This window comes from Diabrotica undecimpunctata, chromosome 8 (genome assembly GCF_040954645.1).
Source record: "Diabrotica undecimpunctata isolate CICGRU chromosome 8, icDiaUnde3, whole genome shotgun sequence".
In the NCBI taxonomy this organism is placed as follows: Eukaryota; Metazoa; Arthropoda; class Insecta; order Coleoptera; family Chrysomelidae; genus Diabrotica; species Diabrotica undecimpunctata.
Genome location: NC_092810.1, coordinates 136,213,460 through 136,235,844, shown reverse-complemented (window position 1 = coordinate 136,235,844; position 22,385 = coordinate 136,213,460). Strand labels below are relative to the sequence as shown.

Genomic DNA, 22,385 nt, shown 5'->3' with positions numbered 1-22,385 from the left:
TTTTCACCAAAAATTTAATCCCTATCCAAATATATACAGTCTAATTTTTTTTATAGCTACCCACCACCAATTATGTACAGTAAACCTAGTTACTTATATACAAAAAAAAATAAATTCCCTGGTTATACACAACTGATCCTTGATGATCTGAATTTACAAATAATAAAATATAAGAAAAATTTTAATAATTTGACCTAAAAAGGTAATTTACTTGCCTACTAGAGATGTAACTCTGTACTTCGGCTTTCAACTAAATGTTCTAATAAAGTAATAAGGACACTATCCTGACGGAATAAATGTCCAAAGGTTTAAATATATAATAATAAAATACCAATAACTAACTCTCTGATTAAATGTGTACACATAAAACCGTACAACCGAGTTAAAAGGGAGGATTTAAAACCTCAACCTACTTAGTCCCTAAATATGATTCGGTATTATTTTAGAAAAAATGTCGTTTTTTTATTATTATGTAAAAATAGTATGATTTAACGTTAAAAAAACGAAATATATAAAAAAAATTAAAACTAATGAATAAACTTAATACAGGTTTACTATATTCTACACTCTGAATGAAGGAGATACTTCCCGCTGGTTTCTCAAAGTTGTCCGGGAATAATAAGGTCAGATCTGGACCTCTGGGGAACAGCTACGTCAGAAAAGAATCAACCCTGGAACCAGGTGTAACTTCGACTAGGTACTAACTTAAACCTTCTTCTTAAAAAAAAATTATCCCAAAAAAACAAAATAAACAAATTCTTCCCCTTGACTTCTGCTTACCTCCCAAAGTAGGCGGCTCAGAGTGGCTATAAACTAAACAGGCCACTTAAAAAAAAAAACAAACCAAACTTTCTGCTACTTCTTCTCCAAACAAAACTTTAATATTTAATAATGTTAAATGTTTAAAGTTTTAATACCTTTAAACCCAAGTGTCTTTAACGAACGTCAAAGCAGAAGTGCCCAATGGGCACTCATTTTGAGTTAGCTAAGCTATAGTTGTCAAAATCTCGGCTTGGTGTCGCTGTTTAATACCAACTTAAAATTTAAAAATTAAGAGAATTAATAAGAGGATATGGATTTAAAAAGTTTATTTAAAATGATTAAAGAGTTATTGAAATGACGGACTCGTTGCAAACAAGGTTGTAAATAGCCGAATACCGATGTTTTTTTACTCAGAAATACTATATGATATAGGAAATGTATTTACAAATAAGTATAATCAAATACGAATATAGTTTAACATTACATTAAATTAATTTATTCTGGTTTCCAAACAGGTTAAGCAGTCAAACTTCTATAAACATATGAGACTAATAGACTAAAAATAATAATACCTAAAGTATTTTTTAAAGATAAAACATGCCTTCTGGTCACTAAAACGTTGTTAATGGGCATATGAAAGTCTAGATGGTGAACGACCTGCTTTTGTTGAGTAAATCCATCTGTTATAATTTATTTTATCCCCGGTAGCTTTAAGACGCTGTCATCTGCTAGGAATTCAAATTTATCGTTCTTTACGACACATGAGTGCGACAATAAGTCAAGATCAGCATTTTTCTATCATCGTAATGGTTTCGAAAGACTATTAAAATATACAGGGACGGTGAGTGGTAGATTTTTATTTGGATCAAATGCAACGAACCTTTTAAGCCGAAAGAATTAACGAACATTTTTGTCAAGTTTCTTAGACCATAAAGATGCCATAAAAAAACTGTACTAAATTAAAACAAAAAGCATATTCGATCATATCGATCGTTCGGAAGAAAAGGGTTACATCTCAAAAATGTTTATTTTTCAATTTATTTCATTAAACTAACTAAAAAGGTGCCTACTATTAGGAACGCATGAAGTTTAGAGAGAATCTTTACTACCAGCCAAAAGATGTCCGCATGTAACACGGGGATTTTTGCAGTTTTCGCAGAATATTTTGTACAAGATCGTTGTATCTCAGTTTGTCACCGTTAGTGTTGTGTAGTGTTTCAAATATTTAGGAGAAAGAAGATACATTCGATATTGTTGCAAAAAGTAAGTAGTAAATGCATGTAAATTTTACAACGAAACAGATACATCTCAGAATGTTACAATCTTCGATTAAATTAACTATTTCGCGTTTGTAACAAAGCCGCAACATTTTGTTTTGTAACTGTTTTGAACCAATTTTTTCAGTTAATTTATTCACATACTATGTTTTATGTCAAAATGTAGCGTTTTCTTGATTGATTTTTAAATAGTTACTGTAAAATTAGGACATGTTACACTTTTGACTCAACTTTTGTGATAAGTTTATTCACAGTCTTTGGGTTATGTCAAAATATATCACTTTTCTTAATATTTTTGTAATTTTTTACGATAATATTTTAGACCTGCAACTATTTTCGTGCATGAAAAAAATATTAAATACCTAGGCTTTTGTTGAAAATCCAGATATAAAATGATTTAATTTTTTTGTGTATCTTTATTCAAAGTTTTTTTAATTATAAAAAAATCTTTTGATAGTTTTTCAACAAAAATAACCAGTTTAGTTAACAAAGGTGTTTTGTTTGCAATTTAAAAATTCCTCTATTATTGAACAGCAAAATATTTTAGAAAAATATCAGAAACATTTGAAAGAAATGGATTTAAGTCGCAAAGAAAAAGATAATGACAGAAATACTACATAAAATACTAAAGTAATTGTTTTTGATCTGCAGGCAGTTTTGCCTTGTCGTGTAGGAGATACTGCAGCTTTCTATTATGTTTCAAAGCTTAATGTACTAAATTTTACTTTGTATGATATTAAAAACCACCAAGGTACTTGCTTCATGTGGCATGAGGGTGAGGCACAAAGGGGAGCGAATAAAGTAGGTTCCTGTCTTTTTAAATTTCTAGAAAATATAAGCAATCAAAATGAAGAAGATTTAAATGTAATACTTTATTCCGACAACTGTACAGGCCAAAACAAAAACAAATTCATAATAGCTCTTTATATTTATGCAATACTAAAATTAAATATAAGTTCAATCACCCATAAATTTCTTGTTTCTGGCCATAGCCAAAATGAAGTTGATAGTGTACACGCGACAATAGAAAAGGCAATAAAACTATACAGAAAATCAAGCCCTATTTACGCTCCTGATCAGTATGCTTGCATTATGGGATCAGCAAAAACAAAAAAAAACCGGAAAAACATATAAAGTAAACGAACTTTTGTTTTAAGGATTTTATGAATTTAAAAAAATTAACTTCTGACTTGTTTGTAAATATCAATAAAAATGTAAAAACTTCGTCATTTAAGGAAATCAAATTAGAAAAAAAACAATCCAAATACATTATTTTATAAGAATTCTTTTGAAGATACAGATTTCTGCCAAGTGGAAATTATTAGTTCGAGAAAAACTGTAGAAGTATAGAACAAATCAAAATAAAAAACGCATATTCCACGAAACATGGTATATCAGAGGCAAAAAAACAGGTTTGATATCATTAGTCGAAAAGAAAAAATGCGTACCGCCATATTATTTTGATTTTTACAATAATTTGTAATGCTTTAATCTAATTCTTTTAACGATTTCAGGTATGTATTGAATAATTATAAATTAAGTTAACATTGTTACAACTTGTAAACATTTACTAATTTTTAATTCAAAACCGTTGCATGTATTTTTTTATAACAATAAATAAACAGTTTGAAAAATCACAATTATGTCATTTAATTAAACCCAACTTAGCCTACTTATTTAAATAAAAATCACAAAGTTTTATTAATTAATGATCAGGTAATAAAAAAAAACTCAGAAAAAAATCTTAAAACTCTTCTCCCGCAAAGTAGTTTTTTCGAGTTGTAACCCTTTTCTTCCGAACGATCGATATACTGAACGGCAAAAAAAGTGGCCACCCTATAAATATCAGAAAATAAAAATTCATTGGAAGTTTTATGCACTGTTTCATAATTGTGTCTCAATTTAAATATTTATTGCAAATATGTATGCTTGTTTTTGATAGTTTTGACGTTTATGTTGTTATTTTCTGTAGTCGCTGTTTATCTTCTAAGTTGAAAACATTTAATTAAACAGTAATAATTTAGCTTTTCAAACGTGGATTATAACTAAGTGAATAAATAAGATCTGGTGTTGTCTACAGTAGATGTTGCTCGAATTATTGCATTGCTACAAGACGGAAGAAGTCAAGTTTATGTATTCGAAACTTTCGTTATTCCGAGTACAAGAAGCTGGAGTACAAACTACAGTACAAGGAGCTTTCCATCGCTTTATAGACTGGTACATACTCACGTCGACTTGGTTGACGTCGACGATCGTTTTATTGTCGTGGAACTTTTAAGAAATCGCCATTTCACTGCAATTGCCGCAAGTTACCGTCTGCAGGAGGTTCAAAATTTGTATGTAAGTAAGAGAACGGTTAGAAGACGCCTCAATGAAAGATGACTAATGGCAAGAAGACCGGCTATTGTTCCCGAATTACAACTCAGACACTGTAGGAATCGATTAATTTTTTCTCGACAACATCAATACTGGGATATACAGGATTGGAGCCGAATTCTCTTAACTGATAAATCGAGGTTCTGTTCGAAGTCTGGCGATGGCCGAGAGAGGGTTTGAAGACGGAAAAATGAAAGATATACCCAAGCTTGTGTGTCCCAGAGAAGAAATGTTGGCGGTGGTGGTGTCATGGTTTGAGCTAAAATTTCATTTGAAGCTCGAATTGAACTTATTTTCATCAAGGGTTCCCTGAATGTTCACCGGTATTTAGAGGATGTTTTGGCAGAAGCAGCCATTCCATTTGGTCCATTTATTTGTGACAAGTTCGTATTTATGCATGATGATGCACGGCCGCATACTGCAAGAATCGTGACAAATTAATTGGGGGAAGTAGGAATTAATACTCTAGAATAGCCAGCCTGCAGCTCCGATCTGAATATCATCGAATATCTTTGGGATAAACTTCATCGTAGGGTTAGAAGTCAACCAGGCCAGCCAAAGAATCTTGCAGAACTTTCAAACATGCTTCGTGACGATTACTTGCCTTCCAAATCGTATGCAAACGGTTATTAATGTTTTAGGCCATAATACCTGATTTTAAACAATTTTGTTCAAGTTCACTTGCAATTTTTATTCTTTGTAATTCATTTTGAAATAGCATTCATTATTTAGTTGAAAATATATATTATCAGTACATAATGTTATTAACTCCATTATAGCTGATATATTTAGTCTTGTTCTAGTTGCCAATGTATCATCACTCTCTAATTTTGTCCTGACTATATTTAAAGTCTTATCTAATGGCACATTCGTAAATAAACTATTTATGTCAAAACTTACTAAAGTATTATTTGAATTAAATTCAATATTTGATAATTTATTTAAAAAATGTTGTGTATTTTTTATAAATGTGTCATTTTTATTTGCAATTGGTTTTAAAATATTTAATAAAAATTTTGATAGTTCACTACAAGGAGAATTCATGGTACTACAAATGGGTCTAAGTGGTATATTCGTTTTATGAACTTTCGGTACTCCTTAAAAATGAGGGGTCTTACTGTAATGAGGTGTAATTAATCTTCTCTGATAACTGGGTAAACAATCTTTAAACTTGAATAAAGTTCTATATATTTTGTTTCCCAAAGGCTTTGTTGGATCCTTTGTTAATTTTGTATAAGGTCCGTTTATTATTAGATCTTTAATTTTGTTTTCATATTGAATTCTATCCATTACCACAGTTGCATTCTCCTTGTCTGCTGGTAGGATGATTATGGAGTCGTCATTTTTTAAAGTTCTTATAGACTTTAGTTCCTCTTTGCTTATGTTTTGTTCAATGTTAATAGACTTTTCCAATTTCAATTACTAATCATTTTGAAATTATACTATTTTCTTTTGTAACCTTTTAATTAAATAAATTTTGCTAAGGAATCAAGCAGTAACGGCCTTTTTTGTGTTTGAAAAACGAACGATGTTGTGTGAACAAATTGAAACAGTGCATAAAACTTTCAATGAATTTTTATGTTTCGGAAATTTATAGGGTGGCCACTTTTTTTGCCGGTCAGAGTATATAATATATAAAAAAAGGAGTCAGGTGAGTATGTGAAGATTGTGGAATTAGTATTAACACATATATGGGAGACTGTTAAAGTTCTTTAACAAGAACTACTCTCCTTCATTGGTCGTTATTTCAATTGTATTAACCCTTGATGCACTTCCTTCACACTTGTTGGTAGTTTCGATAACACCTTCCTCCAACTGTAGTACATGCAGTTCCTTATCAGATGTACATCATTCATAGTAAAGGTTGTCGCTAACTTAAGCGCGGAGAAGCAGAGCGAAGCGAAGCACGGCGTAGCGAACTTTTGAAATGGGCGCCAATATGTGCACGGTTTTTCGCTTATATACGAGGAGGTACAGTACGTTGTTCGGTTTGGAATCGAAGGCAGTTGTACTTTGGCGTTGAAATGGGTGTGTAGACACGTGTTGTACGATAGTTTTTGAGGTAAGGACATCGAGTAGCTGTTTAGAAGTGAACACCAAGTAAGTGTTTACCCTAAGTAATAGTTGCAGACGAAGCTTTCCCTCTTCATGGTTATTTATAGAAACCGTTTCCTGGGACACAAACATTAGGCAATGAGGACAAAAAAATATTGAATTATAGATTAAGTAGAGCAAGACGGGATTTAGAGAATGCTTTTGGAATTTTCCCCTGAAAAATTAATGCGATATTAGTGAAGGTGGTTACATTTTATCAGTACGAGACACGTCGAAAGTATTCGATGACGAAGGAAATTCAGAGAAGTTTCAGCATGACTTCCATAAACCTCAGCTCTTTAGTGCAATACTTCTCTTCGCTGTGCCGAGCGTTGCATCGCACAGAAACGCGTAGGGAATATTTAACTATATGAAGAAAATTCAGAACAACCTCTTTCTCCAAGCTTCACTTCGCGGTGCAGAGCATAAGTAAGCAACAAGCTTAAGCGATTTAATGCCAGAACTATTCACTTCTTTGTGAAAAAGTTTCTTGGGATTCTCACAAATGTCTTCAACGGCCTTTGTCTTCAGTGAATTGTTGATTTTTTTGCCAGTTTACCGTTTCCAGACTGCTGCTCTCATGGGCGTGCTCACTACCAAAGTCGAGCATTGTGTACGGTGAGGAAGTTTCCGTTTTCACATACGACTTACATCCACGGTGTGCACCCTGGCATCGCTGCAATTCTTTAGACAATAACTTCTGGCAATTATATTTAAAACTGTTCACCACTAGCATGGGATTCCCCGTTCGCTTAACATTTCTGTAGCTTGCATCTTGAATGACAATATGATCAAGTACAAGCAAGACGCAAAAGTATCAGCAAACTAATTTGAAATAAATTTGCGACAAAAGGATATACGAATTTAAGAGAAATTAAAGAATTTAAAGAAAGATGGGAGAGGAATGTATCGGCTAAGGGAATAAACACCGAAAGAAGAATCTGACCCTCCAAGTTGGGGGATTAAAGCGATAAGTTAGCAACTCATCGTCTATAAAAGTTGGTGATAGCTCAAAAAACCAGAGTCAGGCCTCAGATATGGCTTGAGTCATGCCTCCAGCAGTAAAGAAAAAGACGACTTTTGGCTACAAAAAAGACACTGAGAGTTTTTACGTGGAAATTACAAGGCATCAAAAATACATTTGTTGAAAAAGAAGTTTAAATATCAAAATATACGGTTGATATTATAGCATTTATGAGAAATAAAAAAGAAGGGCCAAGGAAATTAGAATTAAAAAGTATATCCTTTTTTGGTCAGGAGTGGATAAAACTGAATATATGAGGGTATTAAGAATGTTAATTTAAATATGGAGTTACTTCAAATAACAAGATAATTTTAGATGGTAAAATGATCGCGAAAAGTAATAAGATTATGGTGGGATGGATGGAGTGGAAGAAAGCGAGTGGTGTTTGTGTGACAGAAAAATACCATTGAAACTGAAAGGAAGATTCCTATAAAACTGTAATAAGAACTGTTCTCATTTATAGGACCCAGTATTCATCTCTCGAATGTTAAAATCACGTTTTTTTATTTTTTGATGGCATTTCTTCACTTGAAACACCAGCATATATGATCCTAGATTTCTCTGCTTCTCGCTTACTGTACCCAATAATCTTTAATATTGCTGATTTCACGTTCACCATTACATTTTCCAAATATTCTTCTACAGTTTGGTTCTCAGTTGGTTTAAGAGTTTCGAAGTTTTTCTCTACTTCAGTTTTTCAAGTTCTTTCTTTTTATCCCACAAAGCCTTGATTTCATACCTTTATATTTTTTTCTGGTATTGTATAGTGATATCCAACGTCAGATAACTTTGAAACAATTTTTTTCTCTTTTTTTTTAATCTATACATAATACTGTGAATGGCAAAATGATTTTTTCACTTCCATAAAAAGTGTTGCTGACTAACAAACTATTATATTTTATTTACTTTTTTAGATCTATACATATTATTATCAGATCCTGTTGAGGTTCTTCCAGAAGTTTTGAAGTATTGATCTTTTTACGCCCATATTTTGGTTGCACACGCTATATTGACGAGGTATTGCATTTCCTTAACTGATAATGATTCCAGATTTGTAGTGCAAATTTCGTAATGTGAACAAATAAAATATTTGTTTTGCATGTAGCGTGTATTATTTTTAATTCATAAACAAAATATTTCACCTACAAACGCTAGAATTTTAATGGACTTATTAATATCCATAAAAGTTAATTATATACAGAAACAATTAAAATCAGAAATACCACATCATAATGTGTAGATATCTATCAGATTGTTATACTAATGTTGTAGCTACAAAATTGGTCATTTAAGTAAATTTCAAACCGCTGTTATTGATAATTCAAATATTTGTCGAAAAAGACATTTAAGCACCATTAGTTTTAACCATTATTCTTAATTGGTTCGTCTAATTTCTAAACAATCACTTACCAAGGACAGTTTGATAATAACTTATAGAAACAAAATGTATATTTTATGTAAATCAAATTAAAATCCTTAGTCAAAACGATACAAAGTTTTAGAATGAGAGGTGTCCATACAGGTGAGTTGGCACAAACATGTCTGTTTTATAAGAACTTAAGTACTACAACTCCGTCTGATAGATGGCGGTTACTGTTGGATCTTATTATGATTAAATTTATCCAACTTACAAACTTAAGTTTACAGCATAGAAGCTACGTTGTACGTTGGCGATATTTAATATTTATGGCATTTATAAGATGTACCTACATCGAAATTATAATCGGAGAATAAATGTGGAGTCTGACGAAAGAAGCACGATGTAGTAAATTTGTATTCTAAGAGAAATATATACATGCAGAGAGTTGCCAATATAGAAAAATATAATAGAATGGAATACAAATATTCGTTATTGTCACTGAAAATTGTACAATGTTATGGACAAAGGTTACAAAAAGTCAAGTTTAAGTTGCTGCATGTGATACCCAAATATATAAAAATACTCTACTCTAGGTATATCTTATAGTTGTTTGTACCTAAACGTTCTGTAATTTCTTAAGTTATTCGTTAAGAAACTCTTCCACTGAATAATATGGTCTTTCATATAGATAGGCTTTTGTCAATTTACGTCTATCTTAAATCTACAACTTCAAAGAAGTTGTAGATTTAAGTTGCAAAGGGATATGTATGTATAATTTTTTTGTCGAATATAATATAGATTTCTTTACTAACGTATTGGACGGGATCGGTAAATACACATCAAAGGTTGAAATTCTGGTGAAGTAGTCATAATTAGGTCTTGCTGTAAAAACATGTAGGTGTACGAATTAAGCAAACAGTTTCTAAAATATATAAAGGGGGAAGAGTTAAAATCCTATGATTTTTGAAGTAGCTTCTGCAATGTGTTATTCTACTAAGGGCAAAAAGATACCGTATTACTCTTTTTTATAATTTTATAACATCATATTGGGCAGCTGTACTAGAACCCAAAAAAGGAAGACCATATCGAAGATGACTAAAACAAAAAAAAAATATGTTATGTTGAAAGATGCTAAATTGATTTCCTTCGAAACAGATCTTAGTGCATAGCAGGCTGAGGCTAGTTTCTTACTTAATAAATCGACATGAAGGGACCATTTAAGGTTGATGTCTATAAAAATACCAAGAAATTATACAGAATCGATACTGATCTTTCTGTTATTAAGAAGTAAGGGTTGAAGAGCTCCTTTATAGAATAATGCACCTTATCCACATTAAAAGAGAGTAAATTAGAGTCAGACCAGGTTTTTATTTTAAGTAGATCAGAAGTTATAGTTTCATGAACAGTTGCAATATTAGAGTTCCTTCAGGTGATACTGGTATCGTCAGCAAAAAGAAAACATTTTCCATTGATTTTTAAGTTAGTGATGTCATTTATAAAGATAAGGAAAAGTAGAGGACCCAATACTAAACCTTGTGGTACTCCACATACAATGCTTTTGCGACTAGAGTCAGTATAATTTGCTCTAAGTAGTTGTTCCCTATTTCTCAAGTAAGATTGGAACCAATTCAAAGAAATACCTCGAATTCCAGAGAAATTCAGTTTTTTTATCAAAATGTCGTGATTTACACAATCAAAAGCTTTGGCATAGTCATAACAAACAGTGGCAGTGTAAATATTATTGTTTAGTGCTTGATAGACCTCATGTCGTACAGAAAACAGCCCCACTGGTACATTTATTAGATAAAAAGCCTAACTGACTTTGTGATAAAATGTTTTCAACGAGAAAGGACATAAGTCCGGCTTTTATAAGTCTATCAATAATTTTGGCTAAGACCGGTATTAAGGTAATAGGTCTATAGTTGCAGACATTCGATTTTTCACCACTTTTATGAAGAGGAATAATAATGGCTCTCTCTTTAGTCACTCTGGAAATATACCTTTTTCAAAGCAATCATTGAGACCGGGACTTCCAACACATTTTTTGAGAAATTTAAGAAAAATTTTATGGATAGTCCATCAGTACTATAGGAAGATTTGCTTTTGATACTACTGATTGTTTGAATTAGTTCAGATTTATCAACTGGTCTTATAAAGAATGATTTCGAGACCTTTTTTGAATTTGGGAGATAGAAAATAGGATCCTGTTGTGGCAAATTAGTTGGTGTTGTAGTTTTACTTACATTAACGAAGTATTCATTTAGATTTTCAGGGTTTGGAAGACAAAATGTTTGAGCTGTGTTAGTTTTATTTCGAAGATCGTTTAATATGGACCAAGTTTGTCTTTCAACATTTTTAGAGCTTCCCAGACGATTTTGATAGTACATTTTTTAGCTGTTTTGATAAGTTTTAGGTAGGTTCTTCTGTACTTGGAGATATATTCAGTGACAAAGACGTTGATAGTAAATTTCTTGATGATGTACACCAGTGAACGCATACTCTTGGCTGATATGCAGATACATTTGGTAGTCCAGGGTTTGTGATGTTTTGACTTAAATGTAATTAAAGGAAATGCCTTATTGAAAATAGAGACAAGCCTATCTAAAAAATCACTGAAATTATAGTCCACGTCCAGAGGGAAAGTGCCACCCAGAAATCAAGCACAAATTTTGGAATTTACAAAAGTTCTGAGCGGAAAAAATCGTACCTAAACGAAGATTAGCTTTTACATACATATGTAAAATGTAATTCTCATAATGATGGAAGAGGTCAACAGAATTAGTGCTAGACCACTTCCCAGCAGTGCTTATGAAGCGCAATCCGTCGATCTTTTGGCGTCGATTGGTAACCGCTGATGTCACCTGGACCAACTACTACAAACCAGAGAACAGAATGAACGCATTGTAGTATAATGAAGCCGGTAAAACTGCTCTGCAGCGGCCAAGAGTGGCTCAATCGGTCGGAAAGGTTATGGCAACTCTATTTGGGGGTTGTAAAGACAAAATTTTAATTGACTATGTTGAAATATGTAAAACTGTCAATAGCCTATTGTTAAGAATTATTAAGATCATCATAATCTCATTGCGGATTATTGATTATTGGACAAATTGAAGCAGGAACTCAGTGAAAGACAATGGCAAAAATTCATCAGTTGGGCTTCGAATTGATTTCTCATCCCGCTTATTCTCCTGATTTGACCTCCTCGGATTATGAATTCTCAATTCTAAAGAGATGGATCATAAATTAAAAATTCAGTTCGAACTAAGAGATAATTACTATTTAAATGGGAATAAGCCACAATTAAAGGTTAAAGTACGTTTATTGACGTTTCAATTTCCACTTCGGAAATCGTTCTCAAAATACAAAAGGTTTGTTTGTTTGTTTTTTATTTTTCAAGACAGGTTACTATTCAGACCACCCTCTGGCATCATTTTGAGTTACTTGATTTACTTCAGTTAATAAATATTTTAGAATTTATATTATATTTGTAGAGTTTATACTTTGGTTTTAGTTTTCTTTTCAATTTAGTTTAACATAAAATTCCTGCGTTTTTTCTATATTTACTCATTATTCTATGTAACGTAATGATCTCTTAATAAAATTAAAACTAATGAGTAATACAACATTTATACTAACACGAAAAAGGAAAAAGGAATCATATTAACGATTCTTATTTTCAGCGTATGCACTTTGCAAATATGTATTACAAATACGAACACATACACTCACGGCTGTATTATTCGCATTCAGTGACACTCCCATCCACATTTATACACGTTATTATTTATGTTAGAGTGTCAATTGCACCATAACTTTGACGAATGAAGCAGATATTCAAATTATATTAATTTGACAAGAGATTGCAATATATCCTAACTCATTATATACGTGGAAATCTCTAGCAGATATTATATTTCTCGTAAGTAATATCGTACGAAACCAAATTGACTACATAACCATCAGTGAGAGTGAGCGTTACAGAAATGCTGTAAAATCTGTAAAAACTTTTTCTGTTGCCGATATTTAATCTGTTGTTCGCCGAATTAAAATTAAAGCTTAAACGGATGAAACAGCGATCTTCTAACAAACTGTATATGAATTTTATTAGAAACAACAGTCAGGTGATTGCAAACAATTTAGAAAGCAATTTTGAGAATAATAAACAACAAGAATCCATGGAGGGTCACTGGAACCAAATCAAAAGGATTAGAAGCACCTTAACTACAATTTGAAAGGTAACAACCAGAAAAAGCACCAACAATAGAATGAACGATGAAATTTTTAATCTAGTGGACAAAAAACACAAATTTAAGAATCAAAACGTTGAAATACATAAACGAATTACTAAAGAGATAAGGACAAATAAAATACGAGTTGCAAAAGAAACATACTTCGAAAACAAATGTTTGGAAATTAAAGAGTTACAGGAAAAACATGATACATTTAATATACAAGTAACAGGTCACTACAAAAAAAACATACAAATAACATCGTTGATAGAGACGGCAAACTGATTATCACTTAAGCCGGGTACACACATGCCAGTAAATTGGAAAAGAAGCTGGCATGCCAGTTGCTGGCATAGGCCAGTAACTGGCAAGCACAAAACACATTTGCTAGTAATTGGGATGCCAGTAGCTCGCTTGCCTATACTGGCAAGGCGAAAAAGCAGGTTTTTATACATGCCAGTGCTAGTAAACAATCAAGTGGTTTTCACCTGAAACTATAGTACTTGTTTTGTAATTAAAAGTTTTTGAGTTTCCAACAAAAAAGGGGATCCATGGAAGGTATTCGGAATGAATTAAACAAGCAAATATTGCTGATGACCACGGATATTGTTATAAATTTAATAATAAATCCGAAGCGGAACTCAAAAAAAGAAAAAACATTGGGATTTGGGTGTGTAAGCATTGTCACGGGCTATTTTATTTTTGTATGGAGATGATTTAGAATTCCAAAGACACTCCAATTCTCCATATATAACAATAAATTTAATGGTCTTTTTTCATCACAACGAAACATTTTTTAAATTAACAAGTTTAAAAATAAAACGATTAATTTTTATCACCAACACAACAAATCTGACAATTCTCTGTAGCTCATGGCATGCCCGCCCGAAGCGGTAGCGCGCGTTCACACATGCCAGTAACACTCCCCACGCATGCGCCTTGCATCTCTCAGCATGCTACTAGCAAGAAAAGTTAAATTCTTTGCGATTAGCTAGCATGCCAGTTTGGGGACAGTAGCTGGAGCTTGCTCGGTACTGGTATGCCATTGTGCTAGTAACAGGCATGTGTATCTCCGGCTTTATTTTGATAAAATAAGACAGATGGAACGAGTATATTGAGAAACTATTTAATGATGAAATGAACGATATTGAAATTAAAGAAGTAGTGACAGGACCTGACATAACTATGGACGAAATTGAACGAGTAATACTTAGATTAACGAAACCGTTTCTTTAATCTAAGGAGTAATATGACTAGCAAAGGCCAGAAAAGCGACAGACCGGATGAAACACCGAGTGAAATAAAGCTCTTCGAAAATTCAGGCAGTGCCCGTCGCACTGGCACGACTGAGCTGGCATGGTAGTGGCATCATGTAAACACTTTTTTGCGCCAGTCCAGCACTGTCTCGAATAGAGAGCTGGTCTATTTTTCACGCCAATGGCCCTCGCCCACTTCCCCCCTAACTCCGCGTCAGGGGTCGTAGATACGTGTAAACACATCTTTTCAGTCGCCTTCGTACATTTTTGCAAAAATAAAACGACACTGACGACAAAACTGACTTCACCAAGTAGGAACTGGTGCCAGATACTGGATACGTGTAAACGTGTCTGTCCAGAGACCTAAACTTTAACAAAAAGTAATGAAAACATGTTAGGGTGTTTCGAAAGAAAACTACTAAGGCGAATCTATGGAGCAGTGAATCGTAATGAAGTGTGGAGAACACGATATAGTTTCGAACTTTATAGAATATACCAGAAACCAGATATCGTAAATAATATTAAGATAGGACGTCTGAGGTGGATAGGGCATATAAGGCGGATAGAACAAACCCAGCTAGAAAAACGCTCCTTGATAGACCCATTGGTCAGAGAAGAAGAGGAAGACCTTGAACAAGGTTCCTTGATAACATCGATGAAGACATGAGAAATATGAGAATACGTGCTTGGTGAAGAACGGCGATGGATAGGGACGACTGGAGAGAAATTCTTGAGAAGGCTAAGACCCACGCAGGGTTGTAAAGCTAGAATAATGATGATGATGAAGGGTTGTTTTATAATGAATTTGACTCCTAATTAAGATTGATTGGTGTGCTCATCTTTGCAATTTAACCGTATTCAGTATTTCTTAGTTTTTTTGATCAAACTGTAATCTATCTGTTATCTACCTATTATCTATCTAGTATTCACATCCTTACCCACCCCAATGACGCTCCCGAGACTGAACAACGAGGCCTTCGTAATGTTACTGTGTGCGATCGGTTTATTATCACTTAAAGTCACTCATTGTCCATATTAAGCTTTTTTTATCGTTACACAAATATAGCTCCCATCCATGCAACCTGATCTTCTTTTTTTGGTTACATTCTGGTAGTGTTTTTCAATTTTTATCATTAATTGAAATTAATGTGTCATATACTATTAGTTTTTTATTGAGCTTCGTATTTTACTTTACATTTTCATAGGTTTTCCGGCGCCAAGAAAAGATAGATAAAATTTTTGACCAAATGCTCTTTTTATCGATCAATGTGTCTGTTAAATATGTAGTTGTCGAAAGTTGAGAGACACAATGAACATATGCTACTTCTTTCCCTATTTCTTTCGTGTCTTGCGAAAACATTCTCACTCGGGGTTTAATAGCTTTAGCGATTTATTGACTTTAAAGCTATATAACAGACCAGATGAGGTAATGTAGTAATTTTTTCAAATAACTTTAACCGGAGTTGCGGAAGTCATAAAGCGCAAAAGATTCGAAGGCTGGTCAAGAACGGTAAAGCTAAAATTACATTATTAAAACGATGAAGTATTTGTGTTTGAATTCACTGCCTAATTCGAATTTAATACAATCTGCAATAAAACGGAAAAGCAATATCTCGACGTTAATAAACTTTTTAAAACGAAAAAAACGCAGCATATACGAAAAAAGAGAGATAGAGAGAGGAGATACAAAATCAACTTCTGTATTAAAATGCAATTGCATATTAGGTATTATGTATATGCGTAAAAATAATTGGATATTGGAAGAATTTAAAAACATGTTGTGAAAAAGCTTATAAAACACTATGTAAGAAAAAGATAAAGAGGCAGGAAAAGATTACGACATTGGAATCAACAAGTTAAAAATGCATTGATTAAAAAAACGGGTATATCACTTAAGAATGCTACGCACATCTCATACAATCAATATTGGTTGGAATCTAAAACACCTGAAATGTGGTAAACGGCACAAGCTATATCACTAATTAAAAATATGACCGAGACAATTGAAGACACCGTTGCAAAAAGGAGAGAACTCTTTCTTAAGTAGATGGAATGCGCTCTTCGTTGTGGTCTATATTTTATAAAATGTTTAATCCCTTTTCAATTAAACTGAGGCCTTCAGTCAAGTTTTAAATCGTCATTTGATCCTCAGATTGAACTGGATCCAAACACTCAAGCTCTTCAATGTCTTGTTCTCCCTCGGGCATTTCTATGAAGTCATCTATTGTTAGCTCCTCATCGTGGGAATTCAACAGTTCTTCAACGTTATCACTATCAACTTCTAAATTTATTTGCAGGGCGATATCAACAACTTCTTTAATAACATTACTAACTTCATCATGCTCGGGCATCAATTCCATTTCAGTGTCAGTGATGAAAAAAAAAGGACACAGTTTTTCCAGGCGCCATTCAACGTTTTTTGTGTAACTTCATTCCAAGATTGTCACTGCATCTAACACGTTGAATTGTCTCCAAAAGTCTTTAACAGAGAGCTTGTCGTTTTCTCTTATAACTTCATGGAGATGTGCAAATGATCGTCTGGTGTAATAAACTATGAATGTTTTAATGACTCCCTGATCCATCGGCTGAAGTAAACTGGTTGTATTAAGAGGCAAAAATTGAACTTTCACACGTGTTGGTTTAAAACTAGTTAAACTTGCAGGCGGATGATCAGGAGCGTTGTCGATAATTAGCATTACTTTAAATGGAATTTGTTCAGATTGACAATAACTTTCGACTTCAGGTATGAAATGATGACCTAACCAATCCTCAAAAAGGAAAGCTGTCACTCAAGTTTTACGATTAGACGTCTAAATTACAGACAAGCCAGATTTATATTTATTTTTTAGTGCTCTTGGATTTTCTGAGCGATAAACTAAGAGCGGTTTTAACTTGCAATCACCAGCTGCATTTGACCCCACCATCACTGTCAATCGATCTTTGGCAGCCTTAAAACCTGGAAAGGTTTTCCCGTCACGTGCGATGAAAGTTCCCTTAGGCATCTTCTTCCAAAACAGGCCAGTCTCATCTACATTGAATAGGGTTTGTTTGGTGTAGTCACATTTATCTATTATGGCTTTCAATTTCTGTGGATAACAAGACGCAGCCTCTTTATCAGCATTTGCCGCTTCTCCGCTTTTTGCAATGCTATGCCAATTACAGCGACTTTTGAATCGGTTGAACCAACCGTTACTAGCTTTAAACTGTTCATCCCTAGCGATTTCTCCAGCGTCCTCTTTCAATCTCTCAAAAATTAGCTTAGCTTGGGAGCACACTGTATTCTGATCAATAGGACAATTTTTCACATTTACCTCATTATCACACCATAATTTTAACATTGTCTCCATTTCGGCGATAATACCATAACGTTTACGTACGATGATGGAATTTAAAGATTATACACTTTTCACAGCTTCGAGAATTTTTTCCTTGCCCTTTATAATTGTTCTGACCGTTGATTCTAATAGATCAAACTTCTTTCATAGTTCACAGAATTTCATTTTTGATTCAAAATCTGTAATTACGTTAAGTTTACATTCCAAAGATAACGTTTTTCTTTTCATATTTGCTACAGAAGGATCAGTTTTACTTCGTTTGGATGACATCATTGCTCTTTCAAGTCTTCAGTAGATAAAAAATAAAAATCCCGCTATAAAAGTAACAAACACCCACTCCGTCGACAAAACTGTTGATAATAAATACCTAATACAAAATAAATGTGCTGATTTCGTGCGAAAAGTCAAAACATGTACTTTGGACACAGTATATTGCTTAAAAAGAATCAGTAAGTTCACTCTCGCATTTTCACGGTTCCAATTTCGAATCCACTCCTGGAAGATATGCGCAATAGATTTGGCGAAAAATGCCGCTGTTGCAAGATTTAAAATATTCCATCAGTTTCAAAGAATATTTCAAATTTATAATAAAATAATTATTATAGAAGTTCTTCAAAAAGAGGAAAATAAATTTCATAAATGGTAAAATTCTTTACATAGCCACTATACACACTTCTAAAGTTTGAAAAATCATATTGCCTAATTGACTTAATATATTCTCAAATAATTATTGATTTCATTCTCAACATTGATTTTACCCAAACACGTGTTTGTGTTTATGCTGTGAAACTAGAAATTACAGTTATTTCAGTAATTTATATATAAATTTCATTTATTTGTTGTTATTTAGTTGGTTTTATAAGTTTATTTCGTTTTTAATATATATTACTGTGATATTTCTCCAGTTTTCTAAGTGGTTTTATTATTTTAAACGACGGATTATGATGAATTCAGCTAAAACAAGTGTTTATTATTGCTGTGTATGTAGAAAAAATTCCAGGGACCATAACAACTTGAACTTGAGTTTCTTCAGGTTTCCCAAGGATGAAAATCGGTAAGAACTAAATTCTCTATTTAATATAATTGACCTCATCGGTGTTGTATTTTTAGGTTTGCAGAATGGAAGAAAATTGTTCAATGTGAAAAACTTGCCATGTACAGTGCTCAATATTGTTATGATCACTTTAGAATATGCAGTTTACATTTTGAGGAACCTGCCTTTGCAGGAATGCTTAAAAGCAGGTTGAAAAAAAACGCAAAACCATCTATTCATCTTGTGAGATTAAACATTCCAGTTCAAGGTATGTTCTTTCTTTCAGGTGAATAATGAGAGAACTCATTTTTGTAATTTTGTAGGCACACCTGTGGAGAAGTTACAAACATTTGCGAGTACTCCGGAATCATTGACATATAGAATTGAAGGTATGCATATATTTTTAAAACTAATTGTTGGATATTTGTGGGAAATTGTAAGTTTTGGCCATGAATTTGGTAGATAACTGTCTAAATCTAAACTCTAGAAATAATTCATCTATTTTGGCTAATAGAGCATTTGTCTGGGTAGATTTCATACAGCCTCTTCCTAAGCTTAATGCTTGAAATTGGAGTCTAACGTTTTAATTGTTTATGTGCTGTTTTTATGAAGTTACTTCAAAAATCTAGATGGGTCTTACTAAGCTGTAATGGCAAATTTGTCATATGGTAAATCTATTTTTATTCATAGTACCCTATCATATCTCGTATGTCGTTATACGTTCATTAATATTGAATTTACTGTGTAGTGCCCTTTTAATAGTCGCCTTGTTTATTTTTTCTATCTGAATATATTCGTTATATCCTCCCCTTTCATTTGCCATGTCGCATGTTAGGATTCAATCAGTTGTTTATTTTGTACCTAACCTGAGGCCTTCTTTAAGTCAAAAAATCAAAATTTGTCATATGGTAAATCTATTTTTATTCATAGTACCCTATCATATCTCGTATGTCGTTATACGTTCATTAATATTGAATTTACTGTGTAGTGCCCTTTTAATAGTCGCCTTGTTTATTTTTTCTATCTGAATATATTCGTTATATCCTCCCCTTTCATTTGCCATGTCGCATGTTAGGATTCAATCAGTTGTTTATTTTGTACCTAACCTGAGGCCTTCTTTAAGTCAAAAAATCAAAATTTGTCATATGGTAAATCTATTTTTATTCATAGTACCCTATCATATCTCGTATGTCGTTATACGTTCATTAATATTGAAGATACTGCGTAGTGCCCTTTTAATAGTCGCCTTGTTTATTTTTTCTATCTGAATATATTCATTATATCCTCCCCTTTCATTTGCCATGTCGCATGTTAGGATTCAATCAGTTGTTTATTTTGTACTGAACCTGAGGCCTTCTTTAAGTCAAAAAATCAAAATTTGTCTTATGGTAAATCTATTTTTATTCATAGTACCCTATCATATCTCGTATGTCGCTATACGTTCATCAATATTGAAGATACTGTGTAGTGCCCTTTCATTTAACGTATCACACGCTCCAATGTCGAAAGTGTATTTTTTCTGCCTCAACAGCGTTTTTACAGCTTTTAATTAATTACATTTAATTTTGGTAGATGTTGGTAGTTCAGATTTCTTTTCTAGGTGGCGTAGTTACCTTACTGAATAAACAGTGTGACTTTTCATCCTAGCCTTTTATATAGATAGATTCTTCCAATTTTAAATGTACGTAAAAATATGAGTTTGACTAACTACGTTATGAACGTAGTGATCCTACAGTGGGATCTTTAGGCTATATGACTTTTTTCATTTCATTATTTTGTTATTAATTAAGTTATTAATTAAGTTGTGATTGTGAAACTACATATATTCTATTCTAACTTGTATTCATAGTTCGCTACTTGTGTTTTTATAATCCTATTTTTATTATAACTGGTATTGTAAAATTCAAATTTTCAAAATATAATTTATAATTCGAATGTATTATTATTTTTTCATCTATAGAAATTAGTTTCCTCATTAGCTCTTCGTTTTATGAGATTTCTCACCAGTAACAGTGAATACAGTGTGATTTTCTAATGAATACAAAAAATTAATATTCGATTAATCAAAACTGATGGATTCAACATAATACATTTTGAAGGACAAACAGTAATAATTATTTTGGGAAACTATTAATAATTGTCGAAAACGCTAAATTTAGGAAAGTATTCATTATTCCGAAAATCTAATTAAATTTTATTTCGCCACAAGTCACTTTTTTCCTATTTATTTTCGAGCAGTGTATTAAAAATTATATTAAGCAGTGTATCAAAAACTGGAATTTATCTGCGCGTGGAAGTAATGCGCGTGAAAAAAATGGAACATGAAGAACAAAGGACTGGCGGCAGAGTGAACCTACTGATTCTTTATAAGCAATATACTGTGCTTTGGATGAGCAATAATGTGTGGGCAGTAATTCTATCTAATCGATAATCGGACGATTGTATGGCACTAAGATGACGAATCGACAAGATTTGAAAATCGTGTAACTCTGGATTCGCGTAAGTCGGGGTAGCGTAAGTCGAGGTATTACTGTACACAGTTATCTCCTTTTTGGATTAGGTGCAAAATGAGAATAGCTCCGGAGCCTTCTCGTTTTGGCACGGAATTTATTTTATACCTGCAAAACATGTGTAATATGTGAAAAGCTTCACGTTTACGTTATTACTTTGTGAAATTTATAGTTTGTAGAAGAATATAGTATTTATAAAATGACTTGTAGCAAAACTACCAATACTTGACCCTAGACCTAGTGTTATACGATTTTCTCTGTTTAATTCAGGTGCTGAAATTTCATCGCTAGTATAATGTGACGACGGTGAACAAAAAAAAACAAGTTGCGAAAAAACAAGTTGTCAAAAAGCGAGCATGGGATGAAAGTAAGTGAAAGATAAATATTGCTAAGCAAGGGAGAGCTGAAGGAAAACCTTACATCGTCATTAAAAACAAAAATAAACATGTAAAAGGGGAAAGGCAAACTGGGTAAAACTGTAACTATAAATTAAAATATTAAAAAAAAAGAAACGACATTTGCTATTTTGACAATCTTTCATAGCACTGGTAACAAACAAAAACTGGACATGTTTCTAGGGGGACAAATAGTTATAAGACAGTGAAAATACATCGAGTGGAGGACTAAAACGTTCCTTTTCCTTTGAATACAATATAAAAGTCTTTAGACAGGGATTGTAGAGATGATTTTTGTTCATTAAATGGCATTAGTAAGAAAACAGTAGACCTTATTATAAAGCACTTGAAAAATAACATTCCGGCACCAAAAGACATGCGTGAAAATACGCCAATGGCCATAATATGCTGAGGATGTTTATTAGATCAAACTGATTCGCATCTACAGTCATTTCCAAAAATATTATATAGCTATCTTCAAAAATACGAACTCGAGATTGTAACGATCCAAACAACCTACAATTCTACTTTATTTTCATTTAATTTAGAACGCCGTAATTTTTATGCGCACTCTGTATAACTTATTCAGTCTGAAAAGAATGTTCTGGTCATTAAATTTGTTTTGATCGTCGACTTTCTAGAGATGACACAAGCGTCTTATAGAACCTCTTTTTTCTATTGGTCGATTGAGGCGTTGGCATAGTTTCGCGGAAAGAGCGCATCCCTTTCTGTTT

At 32.8% G+C, this 22,385-nt stretch overlaps 2 protein-coding genes across 2 annotated transcripts in view; one reads left to right on the top strand and one right to left on the bottom strand.

Moving 5' to 3' along the window:
- pyd (zonula occludens-like protein polychaetoid) overlaps positions 1-22,385 on the bottom strand; it is a 242,934-nt gene that overhangs the window by 162,627 nt on the left and 57,922 nt on the right.
- Positions 18,604-20,525, top strand: LOC140448610 (uncharacterized). The gene is made up of 3 exons (XM_072541704.1): positions 18,604-18,767; positions 18,824-19,014; positions 19,070-20,525. The coding sequence occupies exons 1-3, from the start codon at positions 18,655-18,657 to the stop codon at positions 19,210-19,212; spliced, it is 447 nt and encodes a 148-aa protein (XP_072397805.1). The 5' UTR covers positions 18,604-18,654; the 3' UTR covers positions 19,213-20,525.